This window comes from Chelon labrosus, assembly GCF_963514085.1.
Source record: "Chelon labrosus genome assembly, chromosome: 10".
Classification (NCBI taxonomy): domain Eukaryota; kingdom Metazoa; phylum Chordata; class Actinopteri; order Mugiliformes; family Mugilidae; genus Chelon; species Chelon labrosus.
Genome location: NC_140360.1, coordinates 18202720 through 18225647, shown reverse-complemented (window position 1 = coordinate 18225647; position 22928 = coordinate 18202720). Strand labels below are relative to the sequence as shown.

The window sequence follows — 22928 nt, the reverse complement described above, 5'->3', positions numbered from 1 at the left end:
GTGCTTGTGTTTCAATAAGGCATGCGACGCTGCCTTAAAAAACCTTGCAGGGTCTTCATCTGCAGTGCAATTTGAGCAGCAGCTTGATGAAAAGCTTTTTTTTGTCATAAGAATGCCTTAGATGTGGAAAAACTCTTCAAGAAAACCCAGTTGCCTTTGTTTTAACTTTGTTTTTTGGATAAATGTATTAATAGTAACCTAGCCTAGCACTGTGCTGTCATTCAATGGAATGCAATGCAGTTCAATCGTCATCAAATATGTGTGCCTGTGTCTTTAAGACGTCCCCCAGCCCCCACTCCCTCTACGTGACGTTTCCTGACTCCCGGCATGCTCACTGAAAGTCCAATTATTGCTAATGGCGGGTACTGTACGAAACATGCGTATTTTAAGCTACTGTTTGCTAACTATTTGCTAACAAAACTGTGAATTTCAAATTAACGCTCGCTGTGTGCTTCGGGGCATCTCCGAGCGGAGTTAGAGCACCGGCGGACTTTGTAGCCGTTAATATCATGTGGCGGCTCCTCGTTAACTACTGACACAAACTGAAAGTGAGCAGGAAGACGGCGTGTGTTCCGAGTTGAAGAGTAGCTTTTAGTCTCTTGGCCATGCTAACTCACCTCAACGTCCGTCTCAGAGCCGCAGCTGCACAACTAAAGCACGAATAGCTAACTTAATGTGAACTGGGAAGTTTAGCTAGGACGGAAACTTAGCGTTCATTCATTCGTTCATTCATAGTTTCATTGACAGTGAATCTCAGCAGTCTCATGAGTCGGAAACGATGAAGCCGTTGTTATCGTTACTGTTGGCGCTGCTGCTGCCGTTAGTATTATCAATTAATGGAGCTAACGGTTCCTCGAAACTAAATATCCCCAAAGTGCTGCTGCCGCTTGCTAGGAGCACAAGAATCAACTTCACCTTGGAAACCACTGAGGGCTGCTACAGATGGTGAGTTGAAAACTGTGAGCGCTAAACGAGCCTCTTGGAGCGGACGTCGCATGCTTCCCGTAGGAGTGTCAAGTTACATGTGAGGCCACATGGCTTAGTGTTTGCACTGGACGATATGCCCCTCCAGGCTGAGGTGTGGAAGCCATTAAGCAGCTCTTTGAAGTCAACGTGCATCTCCTTTGTTGGATTTTATCCAGTTCAAATGCAAAGTCAGCCCCTCTTTGAAAATGTTGCCCCTCTTGAGCCCTTAGTGTGATGATATGTATGTGAAGGTTCTCAGACATCCAGGTCAGGGTACATGCAAAAACAAAGCAAGCTTGAAGGCAAATCACCGCTCATCCAAGGTGCTTCTTCACGTCTAAATGACTGGTGGGAAGTTTAATTTATCTGTATAGTGTTAATAATAATCCAAACAGTTTCAGGACGCTTAACAGGACACGTGATCTGAAACCCCCAGAGCAAGCCCTGAGGTGGTGGTAGACTGGTGGCAAAGAAAAGACGAGCAGAAGAATGAGATGAATTTATACGTACATCTTAATAAAGCATATATGCAGCATATAAACATTATATGGGCAAGAGTACGAGGTATAGGTGATCCGTGTCAAATGAGTGATTTGGAAGATATGGAACAAGCCAGCATTCACAATATGAATTGTAGAAATCTTAGTAAGTATCATAAAGTTACTGTTATACGAATAAAACAAGAGCACAGGGACATAAAACTGTCAGTGACAATAGTTCTGTTACAGGTGAGTTGGTTGGCATGTTGTATGAATATATGCGGTATCATAAGCAGGTTGGAGAGTTATGCATGACATTCAGGTAGGAATGGATAAGTATAGGCAATGAATACTGGGCAGGTTGATGCGGCCAGGACCGCAGATGAGTAGCATGCAACGCTACACACCAGTGTAGTGAGTTTGTTTTCCCCCAAATGAAACTCCTTATTCTGAAGAAAAACCCAAACTGCCCTAACTGGTTTAGTACTGAAGCTACTTGGATGAGTTGCAAAATCTGTATCTGAGAGTTGTATCTGCCTAGGGACAATAGAAGAAAACTAGCTATGGTGCTAATTCTAGCATATTTACATTGTGTACTTGTACTGATGTCCATCAATATGCACGGTCCCTATCTAAATAAACAATTAAAAAAAATAAAATAAAAAAATGTCTTCAAGGAAGCCTGACATGTCCAGTTGCCTTTGTTTTAGACTTCATGGTAATGATGATATGATAATATGTCATTAAGTATGTGATCTTTTCTTTCTTTTTCTTTTTTTTTTTAAAATTGATTTTGTTCCAGGTCCTCTACCAGACCTGAGGTAGCAAGCATCCAGGCTGTTTATGAGGATGGTAGCAGAGGCTGCTCCAGGAGTGCTGTTCTTCAGGCTCTCTCTACACAACCCTCCAGACTCACCAGCATCATTTTAGCTGAAGATGTTGGTAAGTACAACAATGGCGTATTACAGTTTTGCCTCAAGTATTTCCAGGAACTGACTCACAAACTGAAAAGAGTTAAACCACTTTGTGCGATCATTTTGGAAGATTTAGTTTGTGGTGCTGTTAAGGTATGTTGAATTAAACACAAAAGTTTCACTGTTATTTAGCCTAGCCCAATGAATAAAATGGTGTTATCAAAATAATAACAACATGTGTTATCTTAAACAAGATAGCAGAGCTGAGAGAGAATGCCATGACCTTTACAAAGATAAGATTTTGTGCAAGACTGCTATGTTAGAATGGATTTGCTGTCACTAGTGTACCTAATGAACTGGCAAGAAATTTGTCTTATGAATAATTGCAATTTAATTGTCAAACTTCAGCACAGTTTCTTTAAATGTCGGTTTTCCAGCTGTAACAGCTGCAATTCTTTGGTTATGTACCGTCACAATAGAAGTTAGGCGCACAGACTTAACTGGTTTGTGGCACTAATTCATGCAACGGGATGCTGTCAAAAGAGCTTGTCTGCGTTGAGCTGCTTTAAAGTCACATTGATGAGTAGACTTTCTAATGGATGGTGTCATGTAAATCGTCATTATGTTGCTCAACACATTCTTTTATTTTTTCATTCTTCCGTCTCCGCTGTTGTGAAATGCAGAATGTCATCTGTTGCCTTTGGCACTGTCGGCCTGATATGGGTGACTGGAAGTTGTACTTGCTCTGTATTCCGGAAAAGCCAGACACGCTGTCCCTTTTTATGTACATCTGAAATGTCTTCATCAAACTGTCAAATAAATGAATAATCTGTTCAAACCACAGTCGCTGGCTTGTGGCCTAACTCACACCAGCTGTTTTGGGTTTACGGAAGCATAATCAGCCACGTATCAGACTAGTCAAAATTTGTGGTTTCAGACTGTGAGCACGGGTGGTGCGTGCGAACTACAGGGTCAGCAGCTGATCATTCAGTAAGATTGAACTTAGAGTTGCTTTAAGTGTTTGCACTGGTCGGTAAATATGTGCACTTTTGTGAATGAATGAGTACCAGTAGATAGAAAAGTGCGTTTACCAAGACCTGACAATTTAAAGCAAACGTTCAGAGCAATCACTCGAGCTATCGCCGTACAGCTAGCTCTCATGATAAAGTTGTTTTATTGGCTACACTGGACAGCATTTCCTCAACCTATTTCTAATCATTCTGATCAGATACTCCAACCTGACTTCATACAAACAAAGTTGTTCTACTTGATTGGATTGGAACTTTGTTTAAAATATAAGTGAAGATATAAGTAAGAAAGTTTATTTTATTGACAACATTGAATCCATTCATTTAGAAAACATGACTGTGACGAACCGCGATGGATCCACGTTTTCAGTGGTGCTTCCTACATCGTTTTCAGCTTTGTTCTTTAAGTTGTTTTGCTACCACCATGTCTCTGTCCCTCCTGGGAACTCATCACAGTGATGTTTGTCTTACATTGCACAAGAAGAATTCCATTGTGAGAAATTATCATATCAAGCATTTACATGGTTATTAGGCTCTGACTGAGGTGGTTAAATAGGGTGTTTTTGTTCTGACTGGGCTATTACTCTTATTATTAGCGGATTGCTAGTGTCCATGAAAACGTAGCAACTGTATAATATTTCAAGCACTGTGGTGTATGTACTTTGTTTATGAAGCCTTATTCCTTCTTCCATTTACAGTTACAGGACAGGTACTGCGCTGTGACGCTATTGTCGACATCATCAGTGAGATCCAGATAGTGTCCACCACCAGGGAGCTACATCTTGAGGATTCACCACTGGCACTCAGAATCCATGCACTGGACTCTGAAGGTGACGTATATTAATTTATCACAACATGGCGTCGTTCTAATTTGAAGTTAAGTACATAGTCCGATGAGATGAAGACTAATTTACAAAAATCTTATCTGACCATCCCTCCGTTGCAAAGAGTCCACATTGCATTGTTTATTTGCTTCTCTGAAGACTTCAAAGTAATGACTGAGCTGGCTCCAGGCAGCGTTTCTTTCCCCCTCAGGCTGTCACTGTGAGGTGGCTGTGTTTGTTCTCCTTGAATGCTTCCATTTAGGGCAGCCACACTTAGCTTAATGAGCTGTAGCTATAGCCTGATTCTTTTTGATGATGGCTCCAGGGTCTGGTATTTTTTGTTTTGTTTTATTTTGTTATTTTTTAACTTTGACTTAAGGTACAATTTAGTTTCCTCAAATGGTATGGATTGCAAAAGGTCAGCATGCGTCCTATAATGAATCCCTATTGGTTCCGTTGCCTGGAGTTTTCAACATCCATTATACACCCAAGCATAGTGACCCCAGCCTTACAACACTAGTTAAAAAACTTCAGATTTTTGTCTTAAAGAAATCACAAGACAGTATTTCTTTTTATATATATTGCAGGTAACACCTTCAGCACCCTTGCAGGTCTAGTGTTTGACTGGACCTTTGTGAAAGACGTAGATGTGAATGGATTCTCTGATTCATACAATTCATTACGGTAAGCTTCTCTGTGTTAATTTTCTGAACATGCTGGTGTGTGCACAAAACTAGAGTAGATAAGGTTATCGGCACACATACTGATAACCTAACCATATAATCATTGGCACAATGATCCTGTCCTGTTTTTGCTTTTGGTTTCTCCGAAAACACAACCACTGAGGTGAAAGGCCATTATATGGTTAGTCTCTAATATATTTCTCATCTGTCTCTTTTTTCTCCTCAAGGGTACTAAAATTCTCAGAGTCCACATACACTCCCCCTGCATACATATCTGACATGGAGCGTGTTGGGAAACAAGGCGATATTATTTTGGTGTCAGGACTGAAAACAGGACACGCCAAGTTGAAAGCCAGAATACAAGAGTCACTGTATAAGGTAAGCTGTTGTGTGGCATAAAGGATACAATTCTTAGTTGTTGCACAAAATTAAAATATTGCACTCAAAGTCATTAGATAGTCTGATGATTAAAAGGTTGGAAGAAGTCAGAGGAGTAAAGTAAGTACTGGTTAAATTGGGCCCTCTGTGTGGTAGCTCATCCACTGAGGTGCAGACTTCTAAAAACAGAAAAACACTGGACTGCCTCGTACATGATGTCACATCAGTAGTCACAGCTGAGTTGTATTTCTGTCTTGTCAAAGAATTTGTAGCGACCAATTATTTTTTTCTGGAAATCTTTTTATCTTATTAATTATTCACAATAGGCTTTTGTGCAAAAAAAGAAGAAAGAAAAGTTATTTTAAGTAATAATATTAAAAAGAAATAAATTAATAACCGTCAGCCACCTGCAGTTTAATTTTATTGGGTGGGTGTTTATATCAGCTTTTTTGTACCGCCTTATTCTGGTTTGTTTGGCGGGAGGCTGAAGATGTGTTTTTCTGTAACCATGGTATCCATGCAACAGGATGTGGGTGCAGCCGAGGTGAAGCTGCTGATCTTAGAGAACATCATGCTGAGTCCCATGCATGACGTCTACTTGCTGGCGGGAACTTCCATCCGATACAGTGTCCTGAAGATGAGACAGGGCACGATCACAGGTCAGACTCTGTTTAGCAGGCGAAGTTCAATATTTTATTTTTACTTTGGCTACTTCTCTGTTCCTGATGCTCCATCTGTCCACACGCACTCTGTGTTATGCAATCAGTACAGCTAAAATGTGAAGTGAACATGTGGTCACAGATCACTGAAGCAGCACTTTTTCACTTTCAAGTCTATGTAGTACAGAGCTCTCAAGCTAATTTATGTTTGTTTTGTGTTTCTCCAGAACTCTCTATGCCTTGTGATCAGTATGAACTGCATCTTCAGAACAGTGTGATTGGCCCGAATGGAAACCCAGATGTTGCTGTGGCCAGTCTGGATCAAAGCACCTCCACAGTTACAGCAGTTCAGCTGGGACACATTAACGTGGTGTTGGATCATAAGAGTATCCTTCTGACATGATCTTTGTCATGACATTTTCTGCTGTTGCTGATGTATGTTAATTAGCTGCAGTGATTAGCTGTTTCACAGTTCATTACAGTAAGCTTCCCCTGGTTAATATACCAGTCTACTCTAACAAACAAAATGGTTTACTTATAAATCTAACAAAACAGACAACTAACCTGACCATAAAACCATTGATTCCATCACCCTGTTACTTTTGGCTAACAAATCCTTATTATGGTAAGGCCCAGGAAGCCTTACCGAGTTACCCCCAACATTTTCAACTTTGCTGGCCACATAGATTCCAGCTTTCTTCATCTTTTAAAAAGCTAGAAAGAAACAGTTGTGCCAATTGTTTCCATGATTAATAGACCCTGATATTTTCCTCTTGAATCAATTATCAAACGTTTACAACTCCTCTCACAAACTCATTTGAAAATTCCTTCCCAGGAATTCTATGAGCCATTTTTGTTTGTTGATTAAACTAGTATTCTGATTTTAGCTGAAAACTAGTGTCTGTGTAAACATAGCCATTGTCCATGAGCGTGCCTGCCTTAATCTTCCTTAATAGCATTAACTTAGGCCTTCGAATGCAAGGAGTGTCTCGCCTACCCAACAGCACCCTCTATGTCGTTGAACCAGGCTACCTAGGTCTGTTTCTTGCATATCCAGTTAAAAACAAATGAAAAATATGCCATAGCAAAGTACTTAAAAGACATAACTAACTTGTGTTTTCTCTGTAATTTATTTAGGTTTTAAAATTCAACCAGGAGACAGCTGGGTTCTGGAAACAGGCAGAGAATATGATATCTCCATTGAAGTATTTGATAAATCCGGCAACAAAATTTACCTCTCTGATGTAAGTAATGCGTCTCTTAATGTTAAGAGATTTTAATTGTATATCCACAACACCTTGTTAACAGAATTATGGTGTCCTCTCTGAAGATATCAAATGTAGGCTTGCTTTGATTTTGCAGAATGTCCGTATTGGGACTGATTTCCCTGCGGAGTATTTTGAAATCCTGGAGTCTTCTCTGAACGGATCACATCATCACGTCCGAGCACTCAAAGAAGGCCTCACTCTCATTGATGCTACCCTGAGCGCTGTTGTGGATGAAGTGAGTTCATGTGCAACTGACCTTTATCCTATTGATATTTTACGTAGCTTATGACTATTCATTGAACTTCTGCCGCTTTCTTCCTAGTCAAAAGAACTTGACCATTTTCTGTACCCTGTGTTCTGTTTCAGAGTGGAAAGGTCCATGCACTCGCCAACCCAGTCCACAATGAGCAGGAAGTTGAAATCTATAACCCTATAGTACTTAGTCCCAGTATACTTACATTTCCATGGCAGCCCAAAGTTGGAGCTTATCAGTACACAATAAAGGTAATTATTCCTTTCAAACTTTGTGGATGAATGACTTGTTTTGATGACACCTTCTGTATTAGTCAGTGTTTATAGCAATTACCCTCATTCACACTTAACACCAAGTCTGAATGTGAGATTTAAAATAAGAGGTGTCATTCTTTTGTGATGACTCTTGTTCTCTTGTGCGTGTCGCAGGCAACAGGAGGGAGTGGAAATTTCAGCTGGACTTCGTCCAATACAGCGGTCGCTACAGTGACTGTGAAAGGAGTGATGACTACAGTCAGTGACATTGGCGTCAGTGTAGTCTATGCTCATGATCTACGCAACCCACTGCACTTTGGCCAAATGAAGGTAAGGTGACATAGAAAAACATTCACTGTTTGAAACAACACAATACAGAAGTTTTGGCGCATTTGATTATACGGATGTCTTTGTTTAATTAGTTGAGTTTAACTAAACCCAGACATTTCACATTCTCAAAGTCAATATGATAAATATAGCGGATAATTCTTTCCAAACTATTATAACTCATTAAAACCCCAATACTACTAATACTGTAATTACTTATATTCATTGTGTCATATATTCTAAATTTTATGCTTCTAGACTTTTACTCTCATTCCCTGCCCTCATTTGAACACTATTCAGTGCATCTTTGATCTGGTTTTTCCTCTAGGTCTATGTTATCGAGCCTATTGCCATGGACTTTGCCCCATGTCCAGTAGAGGCCAGGTTGGGCCTGGTCCTGGATCTGCCCCTCAGGATTTTTGGCGTCCTGGAGGAGGTGGAGAAAGAAAAGGTCATGCTGAGTGACTGCTCCCACTTTGAACTGCTGGTGGAGGAGGAGAACCATGGTGTCTTTGAACTGCTAGGCGGTGAGTCCTGGTGATCTGACTGTGATGCAACAACTTAAAAAAACAATATATATTCACATGATTAGCTGGTGGTCTATTACTATCACTTACTGTGGCATTTCACTCATGGACTCCAGCTGTGTAGACTGACATTCAGTAAAGGTCACTAACCAGTTGATGCTCATTTGTGGGACTCATTTATTGATCTCTTTGTTTAATGTCAATTAATCAATGGGAGTTATGAGTGATTATGACTTTGACCAGTACATGGGTTGACCTGGGGGCAAGCGTGCCTTGTGGGTATGGTTCATTTAGCAAAAATGCATATTTGCATGTATAAGGATGTCGTGTAGCATTGTCCCATGTGAAAATGTCTACCGTTTTCCAGTGTGTCTAATTAAAACCTGAATTACTAGACATTCTGTCCAACTGCCCATAAAAACAGTGTAGGAACTTTTAAATCTGGCCACTCTTTCAGCAACAGTTTCACAATACAGAAGGAAGAATTAAAGCAATAAATATGAAAATGTCATAAGTTATAGAAATGAAACTAGTTAGCCACTTAAATAAATATGGAAGCATTGCGAGTTGATGGTGCTTGATCAGTATGAGTACAGTCTTGAATGACATGAAAGTATTTAAACACTTATGGATATAATATTATCATTACCACGTTTATCTATTTTGAATGTTCCTCTGTTCCCCAGATCGACGGTTTTCATTTTGGAATCTTCTATTATTAATCACAAGAATGTGCTGGATAAAATAATAAGATCTCTTTGTATTCCAGTGTGGTTTAAGATAGGAAGATAAATGAGCATGCCTCCATGCGCCATTGTTTTTTATTTTTACATTATCATATTGAATATTCTCTTATTTTTTGCCTCCTCCAATCCTATTCCTTTTGATCCAGGGAGGCTCGCTCCAGGCCAGGACCACTGCAGTGGAGTGAGAGCCAAGGCCCTGGCCCCCGGGTACACCATGCTTACTGTCAGCTACACACACGGCAACGTTCACCTCAGTGCCAAGATCACCATCGCTGCCTATCTTCCTCTTAGAGTGAGTCCAAAGCTCTTGTCTTTCCGGGACTGTGCTCTTTATGATCTTTGACGCTTATTGTTTGACCTCTTATGATCATAATGGATGCAGTCTTAGAGAATTTATATCAAACTGCAAACTTCCTTTCCATTTGTAGTTTATTATTTATTTTACGTATAGGTACTTTGCAAGGAGAATGAACCTTTAGTGACATACAGTGTATAGTATTTGGTCCTTTCAGAATTTTTACATAAAAATTACTTAAAATATTAGTAGATTTTCACCCAAGCCCTGAAAGTGGACAAACAGAACCCAGTTAACAAATGAAACAAAAATATTACACTTGTGTATTTGTTTATTCAGACAATGAGCCAGTGTTTCATATCTGTGAGATACAAAATAAGTACACTTCTAGTTAATTTCAAGGCCAAATTTGAGTCCATCTGTTCAAAGTGTTTCCAATCAATGTAGTGGGACTCAGTTGTCGTTCAGTTCCCTTTTTTGATAAATAAAATAAACTAGTAATTGGTGATCGCAGTCTGACCGTCACAACAGATGTTTCTGAAAGTGTATGTTGACACACGAGTGGTTGACCAACAATAGTCTGAGAGGTCACAAAGGAACCCAGGGTAACTTCAAAGCAACTAAAGGTTTGCTAAACATGTGGACATCCCATAAGACTTTGGGGAAAATGTTTTGTGAACAGATGAGACAAAGTAGACATGTTTGGTTTAAATGAGAGCCATCATCTTCAGAGATGAAACAACGCAGCGTTCCAGCATCAGAGCCTCATCCTGTAACATGGGGGTAGTAATGTCCGCTTAGTTGCCGTTCAAGAGGTCGCATCAGAGACTGAGAACAAGTGCTCACATACTTTATGATTATGACTTCAGATATGTACAAATTATTAATTTTCTTGAATAAGTAAATGCACAGGTGTAATATTTATGTTTCATTTGTTTGACTGGAATCACCTTGTCTATTTTCAGGACTTCTGCTGGTGTTTTGAGTCATTTTTAAGCAGAAATTTAGAAAATTCTGAAGAATGAAAAAACTTTTAAGCACCACTATAAGTGAATGAAGTCGAACTGAAGTCAGAAGAAGAGCTCTTGAAGTTGGTATACAGGTCTTTGGCTCTCCACTGTGTTGTTACCCTCAACAGTAACAGTTTGGTGTGAAAGCACCTCATCTCACATATTTGGAATGGTCTGTGGCAGGTGCAAAGTGTAATAATCTCGACTTTTTAACTGAGTTGTTGCTGTTATTTGCCTTTTCTTTCAATTCACCAATTAGCTGCTGTCTACAAAGGAAACCAACTCATGCAGACATATGCACATTCAGAAATTCTCCCCCTACAGTTGAGGCAGAAATGCAATGATCAGCGAGTGTTCAGAATCTCTCCTCCTGGGTTTCCTCTGTGCATTTTAATTATGCATCATACACTTGCTGCACTGATTTGTTTTCTATGCATGAGCTCTGGTAAGGCACAAGAATGAAACTGACTTCCACTGTCGTGGTAGAGTGCTGAAGTGATCCGTTTGACATGCCTAATGATAAGGCGAGGAAATCATCTATGCTGAATCATCTTGTCTTTAACAGATATAGTAGCTGGGTTATTATTAGTACAGTGATATGATGCATAACTTTTTAGGCTATGCATGTTTTTTTTAGCGTGGGAATAAGTAGTATTCTTCAAAATGTTGCTGACAGTTTTGTGATGTTTCTTCACTTGTTCTCCCCTGGCAGCTGAATGTTGACCCAATTTTGTTTCTCTGCTGGGTAAATCTGAGTATTTCAGCTCAATACTTTCCCAGCTAAGTTCCACTTTACAGCACAAAGAGCAACGTGCATAAGAGAAAGCATGCTTCTAATCCATCCGAAATGTTTATTAATTTAAATTAAAACATATTTTTGTTCCTATATGGCCTCACTGGCCATATAGTTACAGTTCAAAAGTGTACCGTACAGCTTAAATTGTCTTAACTGAAAAGGCATGGCTGCAGAGTCACTGCCATTGTTACTAGCGCTTGAAGTATTCTTATGTTGCTGCTTACTTTCACTCTTTTTTTTTTTTATTGTTTTATTATAGCAATAACCTCCTTCGTTTTGTAAACTTTGCTGTCCAGTCTCCATTTTACGGTGCAACTCACAAGCTGAGTTGTAACAGTCTTTCATTGACACTTTGCCGATTTAAAATCTGTTCACCTGAAAGTGTCCTGTAAATGTATGGATATGTATAAGAAATGATATTATTTTGCAGGCGATTGACCCTGTATCTGTGGCTGTGGTGACCCTGGGATCATCTAAAGACATGTTGTTTGAGGGCGGGCCTCGGCCTTGGGTTCTGGAGCCCTCGAAGTTCTTCTGCAACTTGAGAGCTGAGGATGAGGCCAGCCTGAGCCTTACTCTGACTAGTCCCTCATCCCACAACTATAATCAGCACTGGGTCAGAGCAACCTGCAGGGTCCTGGGAGAGCAGGTAGGAGTTACAGAAATCATTTAGTTTCCATTTACCATCCATGTCATCAGATTAAAAATGTATAAGGGACTGTCCTTGCTAAATTACTGATTTTTTTTTTAGGAAAACAGCTGTGGAATTGTATCATCTTTGAACTCATTTGTCATTTTTTCATTCTTAGGTCTTGGAGGTGATGGTAGGAAACAAGCCCAGTGTGACCAACCCTTATCCTGCTGTAGAGCCTGCAGTGGTCAAGTTTGTATGTGCACCCCCATCTCGCCTCACCCTGCTCCCAGTGTATACCAGCCCCCAACTGGACCTGACCTGTCCACTGCTACAGCAGAACAAACAAGTGGTACGTAGTCTATGTGGTCCATTAAAAACAGGCTTTTCTTTGGTTTATTCAGCTGTGCAAATAATTTTTGCCTGAAATTTTACCTGATACACTATATTACCAAAAGTATTCGCTCACCTGCCTTTACTCATTCTATGAACTGAAGTGCCATCCCATTCCTAACTCATAGAATTCAATATGATGTCGGTCCACCTTTTGCAGCTATTACAGCTTCAACTCTTCTGGGAAGACTGTCCACAAGGTTGAGGAGAGTGTTTATAGGAATTTTTGACCATTCTTCCAAAAGCGCATTGGTGAGGTCACACACTGATGTTGGTCGAGAAGGCCTGGCTCTCAGTCTCCGCTCTAATTCATCCCAAAGGTGTTCTATCGGGTTCAGGTCAGGACTCTGTGCAGGCCAGTCAAGTTCATCCACACCAGACTCTGTCATCCACGTCTTTATGGACCTTGCTTTGTGCACTGGTGCACAGTCATGTTGGAAGAGGAAGGGGCCCGCTCCAAACTGTTCCCACAAGGTTGGGAGCATGGAATTGTCCAAAATGTTTTGGTATCCTGAAGCATTCAATGTTCCTTTCACTGGAACTAAGGGGCCAAGCCCAGCTCCTGAAAAACAACCCCATACCATAATTCCTCCTCCACCAAATTTCACAGTTGGCACAATGCAATCTGAAATGTACCGTTCTCCTGGCAACCTCCAAACCCAGACTCGTCCATCAGATTGCCAGATGGAAAAGCGTGATTCATCACTCCAGAGAACGCGTCTCCACTGCTCTAGAGGCCAGTGGCGGCGTGCTTTACACCATTGCATCCGACGCCTTGCATTGCACTTGGTGATGTGTGGCTTGGCTGCAGCTGCTCGGCCATGGAAACCCATTCCATGAAGCTCTCTGCGTACTGTACTTGGGCTAATCTGAAGGTCACATGAAGTTTGTAGCTCTGTAGCAATTGACTGTGCAGAAAGTCGGCGACCTCTTTGCACTATGCGCTTCAGCATCCGCTGACCCCTCTCCGTCACTTTACGTGGCCTACCACTTCGTGGCTGAGTTGCTGTTTTTCCCAAACGCTTCCATTTTGTTATAATAGAGCTGACAGTTGACTGTGGAATATTTAGGAGCGAGGAAATTTCACGACTGGATTTGTTGCACAAGTGGCATCCTATGACAGTTCCACGCTGGAATTCACTGAGCTCCTGAGAGCGGCCCATTCTTTCACAAATGTCTTGTTTCACAGTCTGCATGCCTGAGTGCTTGAATTTATACACCTGGGGCCAGGCCAAGTGATTAGAACACCTGATTCTGATCATTTGAATGGGTGAGCGAATACTTTTGGTAATATAGTGTATGTTTTTTTTAAAGAACAGCAATCTTATGAAAGGACTCTGGAAACTATTGATAAAATGTAGTTCGGTAGTCGTATTAGTCAAATGTAAGATGTTTTTCCTGCAATGTTGAAAATGTTTGGAAATTGAATTCATCATGTAAAGATGTTTTTTTTTAGGTACCTGTTTCAAATTACCGAAACCCCATTTTGGACTTGGCTGCTTACGATCAACAAGGAAGGAAGTTTGACAACTTCAGCTCTCTGAACATGTTGTGGGAATCAACAAAAGTGTCGTTGGCCAGTATTGAACCCACTATGCCCATGGAACTTCAGCTGCAGGAGGATGGCAACAAACAGAATAAACTTCATGGTAAAAAAAATTGCTTTTCATATTGTGTGTAAGACAGAATGGGTGGTTGGCTTAAGTTTAAAGTTAAGATGCAACAGCAGGAAAAATTAGGATTTAATCCTAAAATAACTTCAGGAAATGGTAAATTATACATTAACCTACCACCAAGATTAAATGTGTTTCCTGTTTGTTTCTAAGGTACTTTAGTTACAAAGGGTTTGAATTGGTGTTAATTCATTTGCTCTTTCCTTTGTGGTGTGGTCTATGACAGGACGCCAGACAGTTCTTGTCCATCAGCAGACGGGCATTGCTGCCATTACAGTGACTGCTGTGCATTACCAGGCGTCACATCTAGCAGCAGCCAAAGTTCCCAGTACAGTAAGTGAACACAGTGACTTTGGATGAATGAAATGCAATTCAGAATGTCAATAGAGTCTTCTTGTAATAGCATTGCTCTCACAAAACAAATAACTTTACCTCACTGAGACCTTTTTGATCAAACAAATAACCAATTCTAATGAACATGTTGTACTTTTAAGTAAATGTGTAGTTTTGAGTAAGTGTGCAGGTGTTACTCTTTATATTAAATGTATTTTCTAGTTTTAACGCCATGTGATTTGCATATAATTACTTCTAATATTTCCATATGCTCCAGCCAATGCACTGATTCTGTTCTTTTTCTCTCCTGGACAGTATGAACCCTTGACCCCTGTGTCTGCCACTCTGGAGCTTCTCTTGGTTGAAGATGTGAAGGTTTCTCCGGACACAGTGACCATATATAATCACCCAGATGTGCAGGTAAGAGACCTGTACATACATATGCAAACCTATATATTATCTCTTGACCCTGGCTTTTAATGGCTTGTTTTACTAAACATTAAATTGGCTAATGTATTTGAAGTTTTTTTTCCACCGTGGCACAGCCAATAAAGTATTTAATTTCATCCCTCTGGTAACTACTGAAAGGATTCAAATGTTACTTACTAATCATTGCTCTAGGCACTGTGGAAATGTGTGTCCATGGCTCCCTATTTTCAGCAAGTTTCACCTCTTAATATTGTATGATATAGGAGCAGTGTTTGGCAGGTGTGCGGGTTAAGTAACAGCTAGTGACCTGTGTAATTGGATTTTAAAAAGTAAGTGTGGTCAGGCGTTCCTTTGATGTCACACACACGAGGCCAGCTGTCTGTCAGGAAAAACATGAACTTTGATAGTTTTGTGAGTCGTGAAATCCTTTTAGTCATACTCAATTTCAGCACTGTCACAAATAATTGACTGCTTTTTGTTTTGCAGGCAAACTTGGCCCTGCGAGAGGGTTCAGGACACTTCTTTGTCAATACTAGTGTTAAAGGAATAGCAAATGTGGTATACCAGGAGGCCCAAAGCACAGCTCAGGTAAGAAAGAACACATGGACTTGGTTTGGGAATTACATTACATTACATGAACTGATTGCACTAGTGCTGAAAAATGTTTCAGTGAATACACAGAATTGAGATTTTGCTGAATAATGTTTTTTTTTAATATATATATTTGTCCAGGTTTCTCCCATCCATCCAGGCGTGGTGAAGGTGATGGTTCATGACCTTTGTCTGGCTTTTCCAGCACCTGCCAAAGCCACTGTATACGTTTCTGATATCCTGGAGGTTTACGTGAGAGTGGTTGACAAGGTCAGTTTCCATAATCCCTCATCTCGGAGGTTCCAGGCACTGCTTGACTAGATAATCTCCATTATCAGTGTCACACATTCCAGAAATGCCTCAGTGACGTCTAAGCACGAAATATTTCATTTTCAATCAAAGTCAATCTGTCTTTAACTAGCATCATTATGTTTGTCCTTCTTGTAAACCAAAGTTATTGTTTCCTTGTCAATGGATGCAATTCATCTCTTACAGGTGGAGATTGGCAAATCTGTGAGAGCTTATGTCAGAGTCTTGGATGATAACAAGAAGCCCTTCCCAGTCAGCTATTTCCAGTTCATGAATCTTAAACTCAAGTCAGCTTCTGCAATAGTCTCTCTAAAGTAAGTAGTGCAGCATTAATTGTATATGTTCAGAATGTAAGAACGATCAAAGCTTCATGTTCATTTCTGAATGTCTCCTCTGCAGGCCATTACTGGAGTCCACAGAAAATGATACAGCTGTTTTCCTGGTGAAAGGTGTCGCTATTGGTCAGACCACTTTATCAGCTGTCGTTGTGGATAAAAATGATAGAAAAATTGCTTCCACACCACAGCAAATTGAGGTATGATTTAGGTTTGTTTTTCTAAAATGTTATTTCAAATTTCGTCTCTGTATGTGTTGCACCTTTTCCAAAAAATGCAACTTTGTGTTCCAGGTATTTCCACCGTTCAAACTCATCCCCAGGAAGATGACTCTGTTAATCGGAGCAATGATGCAGGTATGTGTAATACTAATGCACGGGCTGTGTCTGGAAACAGCTGTCCTCACTTTCTCTCGTCAGAAGAGTTCATCTGGGCCTTAGTTTATCTCCCAGAAGAGCCCTCTGCCAGAACTCTTCTGGAAGATGACGTTGGCCTAATTGCTCTTGGTTTAAACATGCAGCATGCCTGTCATTTGCCTCATCTCATGCTCTAATTAGAAAGCATTTAGCATCTATCCAAGTAGCCTCCTAATCGCTGGGCATTAAACTCGGAAATACGTGTGCACGACACTTTATTTTTGTTGGATCTTCATTCATATAATTTTAAGTAGTTTGATACACGAAACCAGAAATTATGATCAGACCCTGCACTGATGAAAGAAGTTAATAATATGGTTAAGATCACTTTTTGAGAGTGATACTCAGCTTTTCTCTTTTTTTCCTCTTCCTCTCTTTTTCAAACCATCCCGTCTCTTTACAGATCACATCTGAGGGTGGCCCTCAACCTCAGTCCAATATCCTTTTCTCCATTTCCAATGAGGAAATAGCTTCCGTTAATGTCATGGGTCATGTCAGGGGCATTGCTATTGGTAATGTTACTGTGACTGGACTGGTCCAAGCTGTTGATGCTGAGTCTGGGAAGCTGGTCGTTGTGTCTCAGGTAAAGGTGTTGTCCATCACTGTAAGTCTCACTTAACTTTCACACATGAGAAGCTTATTTATTTTTTTCATTCTCCCCAGGATCAAGTAGAAGTCGAGGTTGTAGTTTTGACTGCCATTCGAATCCGAGCACCTATTACAAGAATGAAGACTGGAGCACAGGTAAAAATATTATCTAACGGACTAATATTCACAAAACATGATGTAGCATATACACTGATTGCATTGAAACATCTTCTCTCCTTTTCTAGATGCCTGTATATGTGATGGGTCTGACCAATAGTCAAACACCATTCTCCTTTGCCAATGTTCTACCTAGTCTCACCTTCCACTGGTCCACCACCAAGAGAGATATCCTGGATGTCCAGCCTAGACATACTGAGGTATTCTACACTCAGGATTTTTATTCCTGCATTTGACGTCACATAGTTTCTATCATTGAACCATTCTTTTTCTTGCTCCTGTTTCCCCTTTATTTGATTCATTTTTAAAAACTGCATCTGCCTTGTCTCTGCTTCCCTGTCAGCCTCTGCTGTGTCACTGTTGCCTTTTTATTTGATTTACCATGATTTTTCCGTTCTCATAATGGTCCCGGTCTTACACAGGCTAACGTGGAGCTTCAGCCACAGCACAGCTTTGGCATGAGTGTGACTGGAAGAACGAGAGGACGGACTGGCCTGAAGGTGGTGCTCAGGGTGACTGACCCCATGGCTCGGCAGCTTGTGGGGAATCTGCAAGAGCTTAGAGATGAGATCCAGATCCAGGTACCTACAAATTCCTTGATGGAGGCACTACTTTAACACAGTATCTGTTTCTGCTTAACACCGGCATTATAAATATTAAGGATATTTTACAAAGATTGAGTTTATGGAGTGCTTTGCTTATCATAATAGCACCCTACTAATGCTCCTTGATAATAGGGCAAGCAGGCATTTAAGGCAGCAGAGCACAGAACTGCTGATCTTAGGAATATCTTAAGTTGTTAACTTTGTGAAGTGATAACACTGCAAATTAGCTGGAGCTGAATGCATCCAGCTTCAAACTGTATTAAACTATGACATGTCACTAGTGCCGAAACATCAAAGAATGACTAAAGCCCTCTGATAATTGGAGTTTCAACAATTTGCTTTGATCAAGGTCTATGACAAGCTGCACATGCTTAATCCTGAAGTGGAGGCTGGGGAGTTACTGATGGCTCCAAACTCTGCGCTCAAGCTCCAGACTAACAGGTGAGTTTTAAGTGCCTGCACTGTGGACTCATTTTAAATGCACATTGTTACAACCCGGCACATGGGCTGCAATATGAAGAGGAGACCAGATACCAGAGTTTACAAAAATAAGGTTTCATTTCTATAAATTAAATGAAATGACAAAAAGCAACAAAATAAGTACCGGCGATTTCTGCAGGCCTCTCTTGCCATGCCTTTTATCTAATTAAGATAGCCTCGCCCATACAACATCCACAGACGCTTGGCGCTGACACTGCAAGGCCAGCAGGGTTAAAGAGGGATGTAACAACATGCATGTCTGTCCTGTGACTTTTATTGCACAATATGAAATGACAGAAGTGTGTCTGCAACAGACATGCTTGATTTGATTGTGGTTTTTTTTTTCCCCCCATACAATAGGGATGGTGTGGGTGCGCTCTCGTATCGGATGCTAGAGTGCCCGGACCACGCTGTTATTGCTCAAGTGGATGATAAGGGCTTCATCTTCTCTGGCTCTCTCACTGGCACCTCCTCTCTGCTGATCACCTCACAAGAGACCTTTGGTGTGAATCAGACTCTCATCCTTGCTGTGAAGGTCAGTTTAAAAGATGCTGCATAAAAAGTGCTCAATATGTTTTATTTTAAAAGCAGTATTATCTGGATATTTACAATAATAGACATCTCCTGACCACATGCCAAAGATTTTGTATATCTGACTGATGAAACTTTTAGATTTTTCAAATTCTTTATTGTCCAATATGGGTCAAACAAGCATCATGGAGCTACATATTAATAATAATATAGTGGATTTAATCACTAATCTACAACAGATAGAAGGGAATTTTAGCTCAGGTAACCCATCTTATCTCCTGTATATCTTTTTTTTTCAGCTTCGTTTTATAGAGATGTATGTATGCATATTTTTAAATGTTATCAGTGTATCAAATGTATCCATGCATCATATGTTGTACTGGACCCAAAGCTACCTATAATGTTCTGCTTGAAGCTACATCTTAATAGTACTCACCCTTGACATGACAGCTTACATCATCATTGTAACTCTGGGTCTTTCCTTGATTTCCTCAGGTCGTCCCTGTCTCCTACCTCCGCTTCAGTACCAGTCCAGTACTCTACACGCACACCAGAGAGCGCCTGAAAGCCTTCCCCCTGGGAATAGTGCTCACCTTTACAGTTCACTTTCATGCCAGCACTGGAGAGACCCTACACAGCTCCAACTCCCACCTTATATTTTCTACAAACAGGTCAGTCTCCAAGCTTACTTAACACTTACCACTATGTGCCATTACTGATATAACTTATACATTCATACACTGTGGGACTCTTGCGAGTAAAACATGACTTCTAGACAAGCTGAGAAGGAGGGGGATATGTTTTTCAGCTTGATTAATACCCCAAGGTTGAAAATCTATTATCGTTCTGTTCGAGGCTTTTTTTTTTGTTTTTATAGCAAGAGAACCAAGGTCTGTCTCTGAGTGGTCCGTTGGTGCTTCCTCACTCAGCCTTGCGTGAGCTAATGTCTCCCACTATTTCAAACTCTGACAGACAAATCGTGTCAGCCCACAAACTACTCCTCCAACTGTAGTTCCAGTGGGAATCTCTTCATCCATCATTCTTCTATTTCATGTAAAAATGTCAACCATGGGTTCTAGACACAGGTTTTTCATTTAAATCCACTTGGCATGATCTTTTTATTATAGTATTGTTCCACATCTATGAGGCAAAACATTATGACATCTCACAGATGAAAGGACTAACCCTGACAAGGTTACAAGGCTTGTGGATCGCTCTCACTCAGCAGTTGTGAGAACCTCCAGACGAGCCTGAGGATGGACTGTGAACAGTGTGCTGGAAGATGTGTTGAAACAATTCTGAGCCACTGCAGCTCCAACTCAAAATGTCTTTGTGCCACAAGGACATTTAAAGGTTTTATAGAGTCAGTGTGTCGGTGGAGCAAAAATACACGAAGCATGAGCAACATTTTAGACAAATGATGCTGGTAATGTTTTGTTGACACTGTGTATACTAATTTCTGCGCAGTCCAACCAGAACAGTTGAGGTCATGGCAAGGTTTAGTGGCAGTCTCCACAGTGAGTTCACCACACTAATTTACTGGGCTGTCCCTTCAACCTCATTTCCACCTGAGTGAGTGAGCTAAATTAATAGGAGTGTTGGGTGGAGTGGATTGTTGCTGTGCTTTCCATGAGGGACTCCCTCATCTGTCTGCACAATAAATTGATTCTATTACCTTGTTCTGCTGGTGCTGATGGACAATTTTGGGGGAAAGTATCAAAATCAGTGGCAAGGGGGCTGATGGAGCTGGGACTGCGATTACTGGCCTGTGATTAAACCCTACTCAGTCTCCAAGGAGCCAATTGGGTTTTACTGCTATCCCAGGTTGGAGAAGTTTGGCCCTATTTGCTCAGGATGGATACTTTAGGACAAGAAGCAAATATAGGATATTTTTCAGGGCAAGGATTAAAAAAGTAGGATGTAGAGCTGTTCCAGAAGAAGATAAAACGCAAAAGTAACTAAGACTTTGACTGTAAAATATTGTCTAATTTTCAGTACGCCCTTCAGTTATAAATACAGTCTCATTTCTACTGTAAATGCAAATCGGATTAGTAGAATTACAGGTGCTGTTCAGGGAGAGCAGTGAGGTTGAATCCAGAGGGATGAACAGAGGGTCAAATGGGGATCAGTGCCTCACCATGTGTGTCGCTGTAATTTAACAGAGTGAGAAATGGATTAAAGCAAAGCCTAGTAACTTAGTTTTGCCTTTATTCTGCTTCTTTTGGTGAATATTGAATATTAAAGCAGTTGCTGAACTATAAATAAATGAATGGAGGTGGTGCTGGAGATTGATTTTATTAATGCAGCTATGTTGGAGAGCAGGCTGTTCGTGTTCCCAAAATGCACATTTAGCATTACAAGAGCTTGTTTTCATAGTATACTGAGATACAATCTTTGTACTTTTTTTAAAGATTATCCAGTATCGTTAGAAGACACATTTTCAACTATCTTTCATATATATTTATTGCAACTAAAAGTCCTCTGTATTACTCACAAACTATGCCATCATCTCTGTACCTTCTTTCCTGCAGAGATGACCTTGTGCAGGTGGGGGCTGGGCCTGACAACCACACCCTGACCGTGAGAACAGTCAATGTCGGCCTCACCCTTCTTGCTGTTTGGGACAGTGAAAACATGGGTGTGGCGGACTATGTTCCACTTCCCGTCGAGCAGTCCATCTACCTGCCTGACGAACTGGTGGTGGGAGATGTCATCTGCTTCTGTGTCCATCTAAGTGGACCAGATGGTGAGAAATCTATATGTTAGCAAAGCAGCACACATGTTGTACCAGAAAATGACCGTCCTGAACAGAAAGTGTAAGGACAAAAGCATTCTCAAAATCTCAATTTAGCTTTATTATATTAAAATTTAGTCCATTGGCATTGTAGTACCCGTTAGGTGCATATTTTTTCCCCTTGCATATTATAATGGTTTCAGATTACTGAGCATGTTTTTATTTTAAAACTGAGCGTCATCTTTCTTTTTCTGCAGGTAACCAGGGTACTTGGAGCTCCTCTGCAGATGGCATTCTTCAGGTGGACCCTAAGACTGGTGCAGCTGTAGCCAGAGACTCTGGGACAGTAACGGTGTACTATGAGATAGCTGGTGTTTTGAAAACGTACAGAGAGGTATGTTATGTGGTGGTCGTAACTACTGTCTCAGCTGTAGTGCTTCACTGACAGACTTTATGATAAATGCACCAGGTGCGACCTGGTAGAGCTTCCATTTTAGTCATGGTTGTGATGAATGAGCGGTAGGAAACAGACTGAGTGTTCTAATTATGCAAACAGCACACCTCTCTGGTTTCTTTATTTCTACTCTTGACATCTCTATTCTCCAGAGAATCTGATCTTCTCTGCTAGTGCATCCATCCTTCAGCAATAATGAGAATAAAAGCAAACAGGTGTATACATCATCGCCTTTCAGGAACAAATTGTTGTGCGAGACGTTGCTGCTGTTGAGACTTTCATACATGATGGCACGTGGAAAGGATTAATTGGCTCTGAGTGTTGGTCGTTCTCTTTCAAGTCATGATTCTTCCTCCTCGTGAGCTGAATGTAACCAGTGGTTTTAAATAGATATTTCCTATTAGCAGAGTGAGAATTGATGAGATTTCATGTTGTAAGTTGTTTTTTATCTTAAAAGTGCTCACAAGCATTCTAACTGAATGAAGATAATGTTTTATCACTAGTAGAGGAGACACTTAAACGAGCAGCAATGTTATATTAAACACTCAGCTGCTTTAATTAGTTGGTTTCATTGACAGTCGGACGTGATTGATGTTGTGGATGTAAGTTACAATGATTATTCCTCACACACCCATGAAGCTTGTTGCCATTTACTGTCTGTTTTCTTTTTCTGAATGGTTCTGTAGGTAGTAGTGGAGGCGTCTACCAAGACAGCAGCTATGGCGCAGGCTACACCTGTCAGGAATGGCAAGGAGACAAAGGTCCTACTGACTACCAGAGAAAGAGGAACCAACCTCATTGGTACTGAACTGTCTTGTTTTTAGTTAAGTTAGTTTTATGCT

At 40.6% G+C, this 22928-nt stretch overlaps 1 protein-coding gene across 2 annotated transcripts in view; it reads left to right on the top strand.

Annotated features, from left to right (window-relative positions):
• Window positions 1–422: 422 nt before the first annotated feature.
• nup210 (nucleoporin 210) overlaps window positions 423–22928 on the top strand; it is a 29221-nt gene continuing 6715 nt past the window's right edge. For both annotated transcript variants that reach the window (XM_084553561.1, XM_084553560.1), the window contains exons 1-34: window positions 423–945; window positions 2248–2387; window positions 4086–4217; window positions 4799–4895; window positions 5122–5272; window positions 5799–5931; window positions 6159–6317; window positions 6899–6967; window positions 7069–7175; window positions 7294–7434; window positions 7566–7703; window positions 7881–8036; window positions 8362–8560; window positions 9453–9598; window positions 11838–12056; window positions 12217–12390; window positions 13888–14080; window positions 14331–14437; window positions 14753–14857; window positions 15353–15454; window positions 15599–15727; window positions 15953–16080; window positions 16166–16301; window positions 16395–16457; window positions 16921–17100; window positions 17181–17261; window positions 17351–17482; window positions 17705–17863; window positions 18237–18328; window positions 18728–18902; window positions 19394–19569; window positions 21430–21644; window positions 21890–22026; window positions 22773–22887. In XM_084553561.1, coding sequence (XP_084409687.1) covers window positions 779–945; window positions 2248–2387; window positions 4086–4217; window positions 4799–4895; window positions 5122–5272; window positions 5799–5931; window positions 6159–6317; window positions 6899–6967; window positions 7069–7175; window positions 7294–7434; window positions 7566–7703; window positions 7881–8036; window positions 8362–8560; window positions 9453–9598; window positions 11838–12056; window positions 12217–12390; window positions 13888–14080; window positions 14331–14437; window positions 14753–14857; window positions 15353–15454; window positions 15599–15727; window positions 15953–16080; window positions 16166–16301; window positions 16395–16457; window positions 16921–17100; window positions 17181–17261; window positions 17351–17482; window positions 17705–17863; window positions 18237–18328; window positions 18728–18902; window positions 19394–19569; window positions 21430–21644; window positions 21890–22026; window positions 22773–22887 — 4753 coding nt within the window. In that variant the 5' untranslated portion in view covers window positions 423–778. The remainder of the gene's footprint in view (window positions 946–2247; window positions 2388–4085; window positions 4218–4798; window positions 4896–5121; window positions 5273–5798; window positions 5932–6158; window positions 6318–6898; window positions 6968–7068; window positions 7176–7293; window positions 7435–7565; window positions 7704–7880; window positions 8037–8361; window positions 8561–9452; window positions 9599–11837; window positions 12057–12216; window positions 12391–13887; window positions 14081–14330; window positions 14438–14752; window positions 14858–15352; window positions 15455–15598; window positions 15728–15952; window positions 16081–16165; window positions 16302–16394; window positions 16458–16920; window positions 17101–17180; window positions 17262–17350; window positions 17483–17704; window positions 17864–18236; window positions 18329–18727; window positions 18903–19393; window positions 19570–21429; window positions 21645–21889; window positions 22027–22772; window positions 22888–22928) is intronic.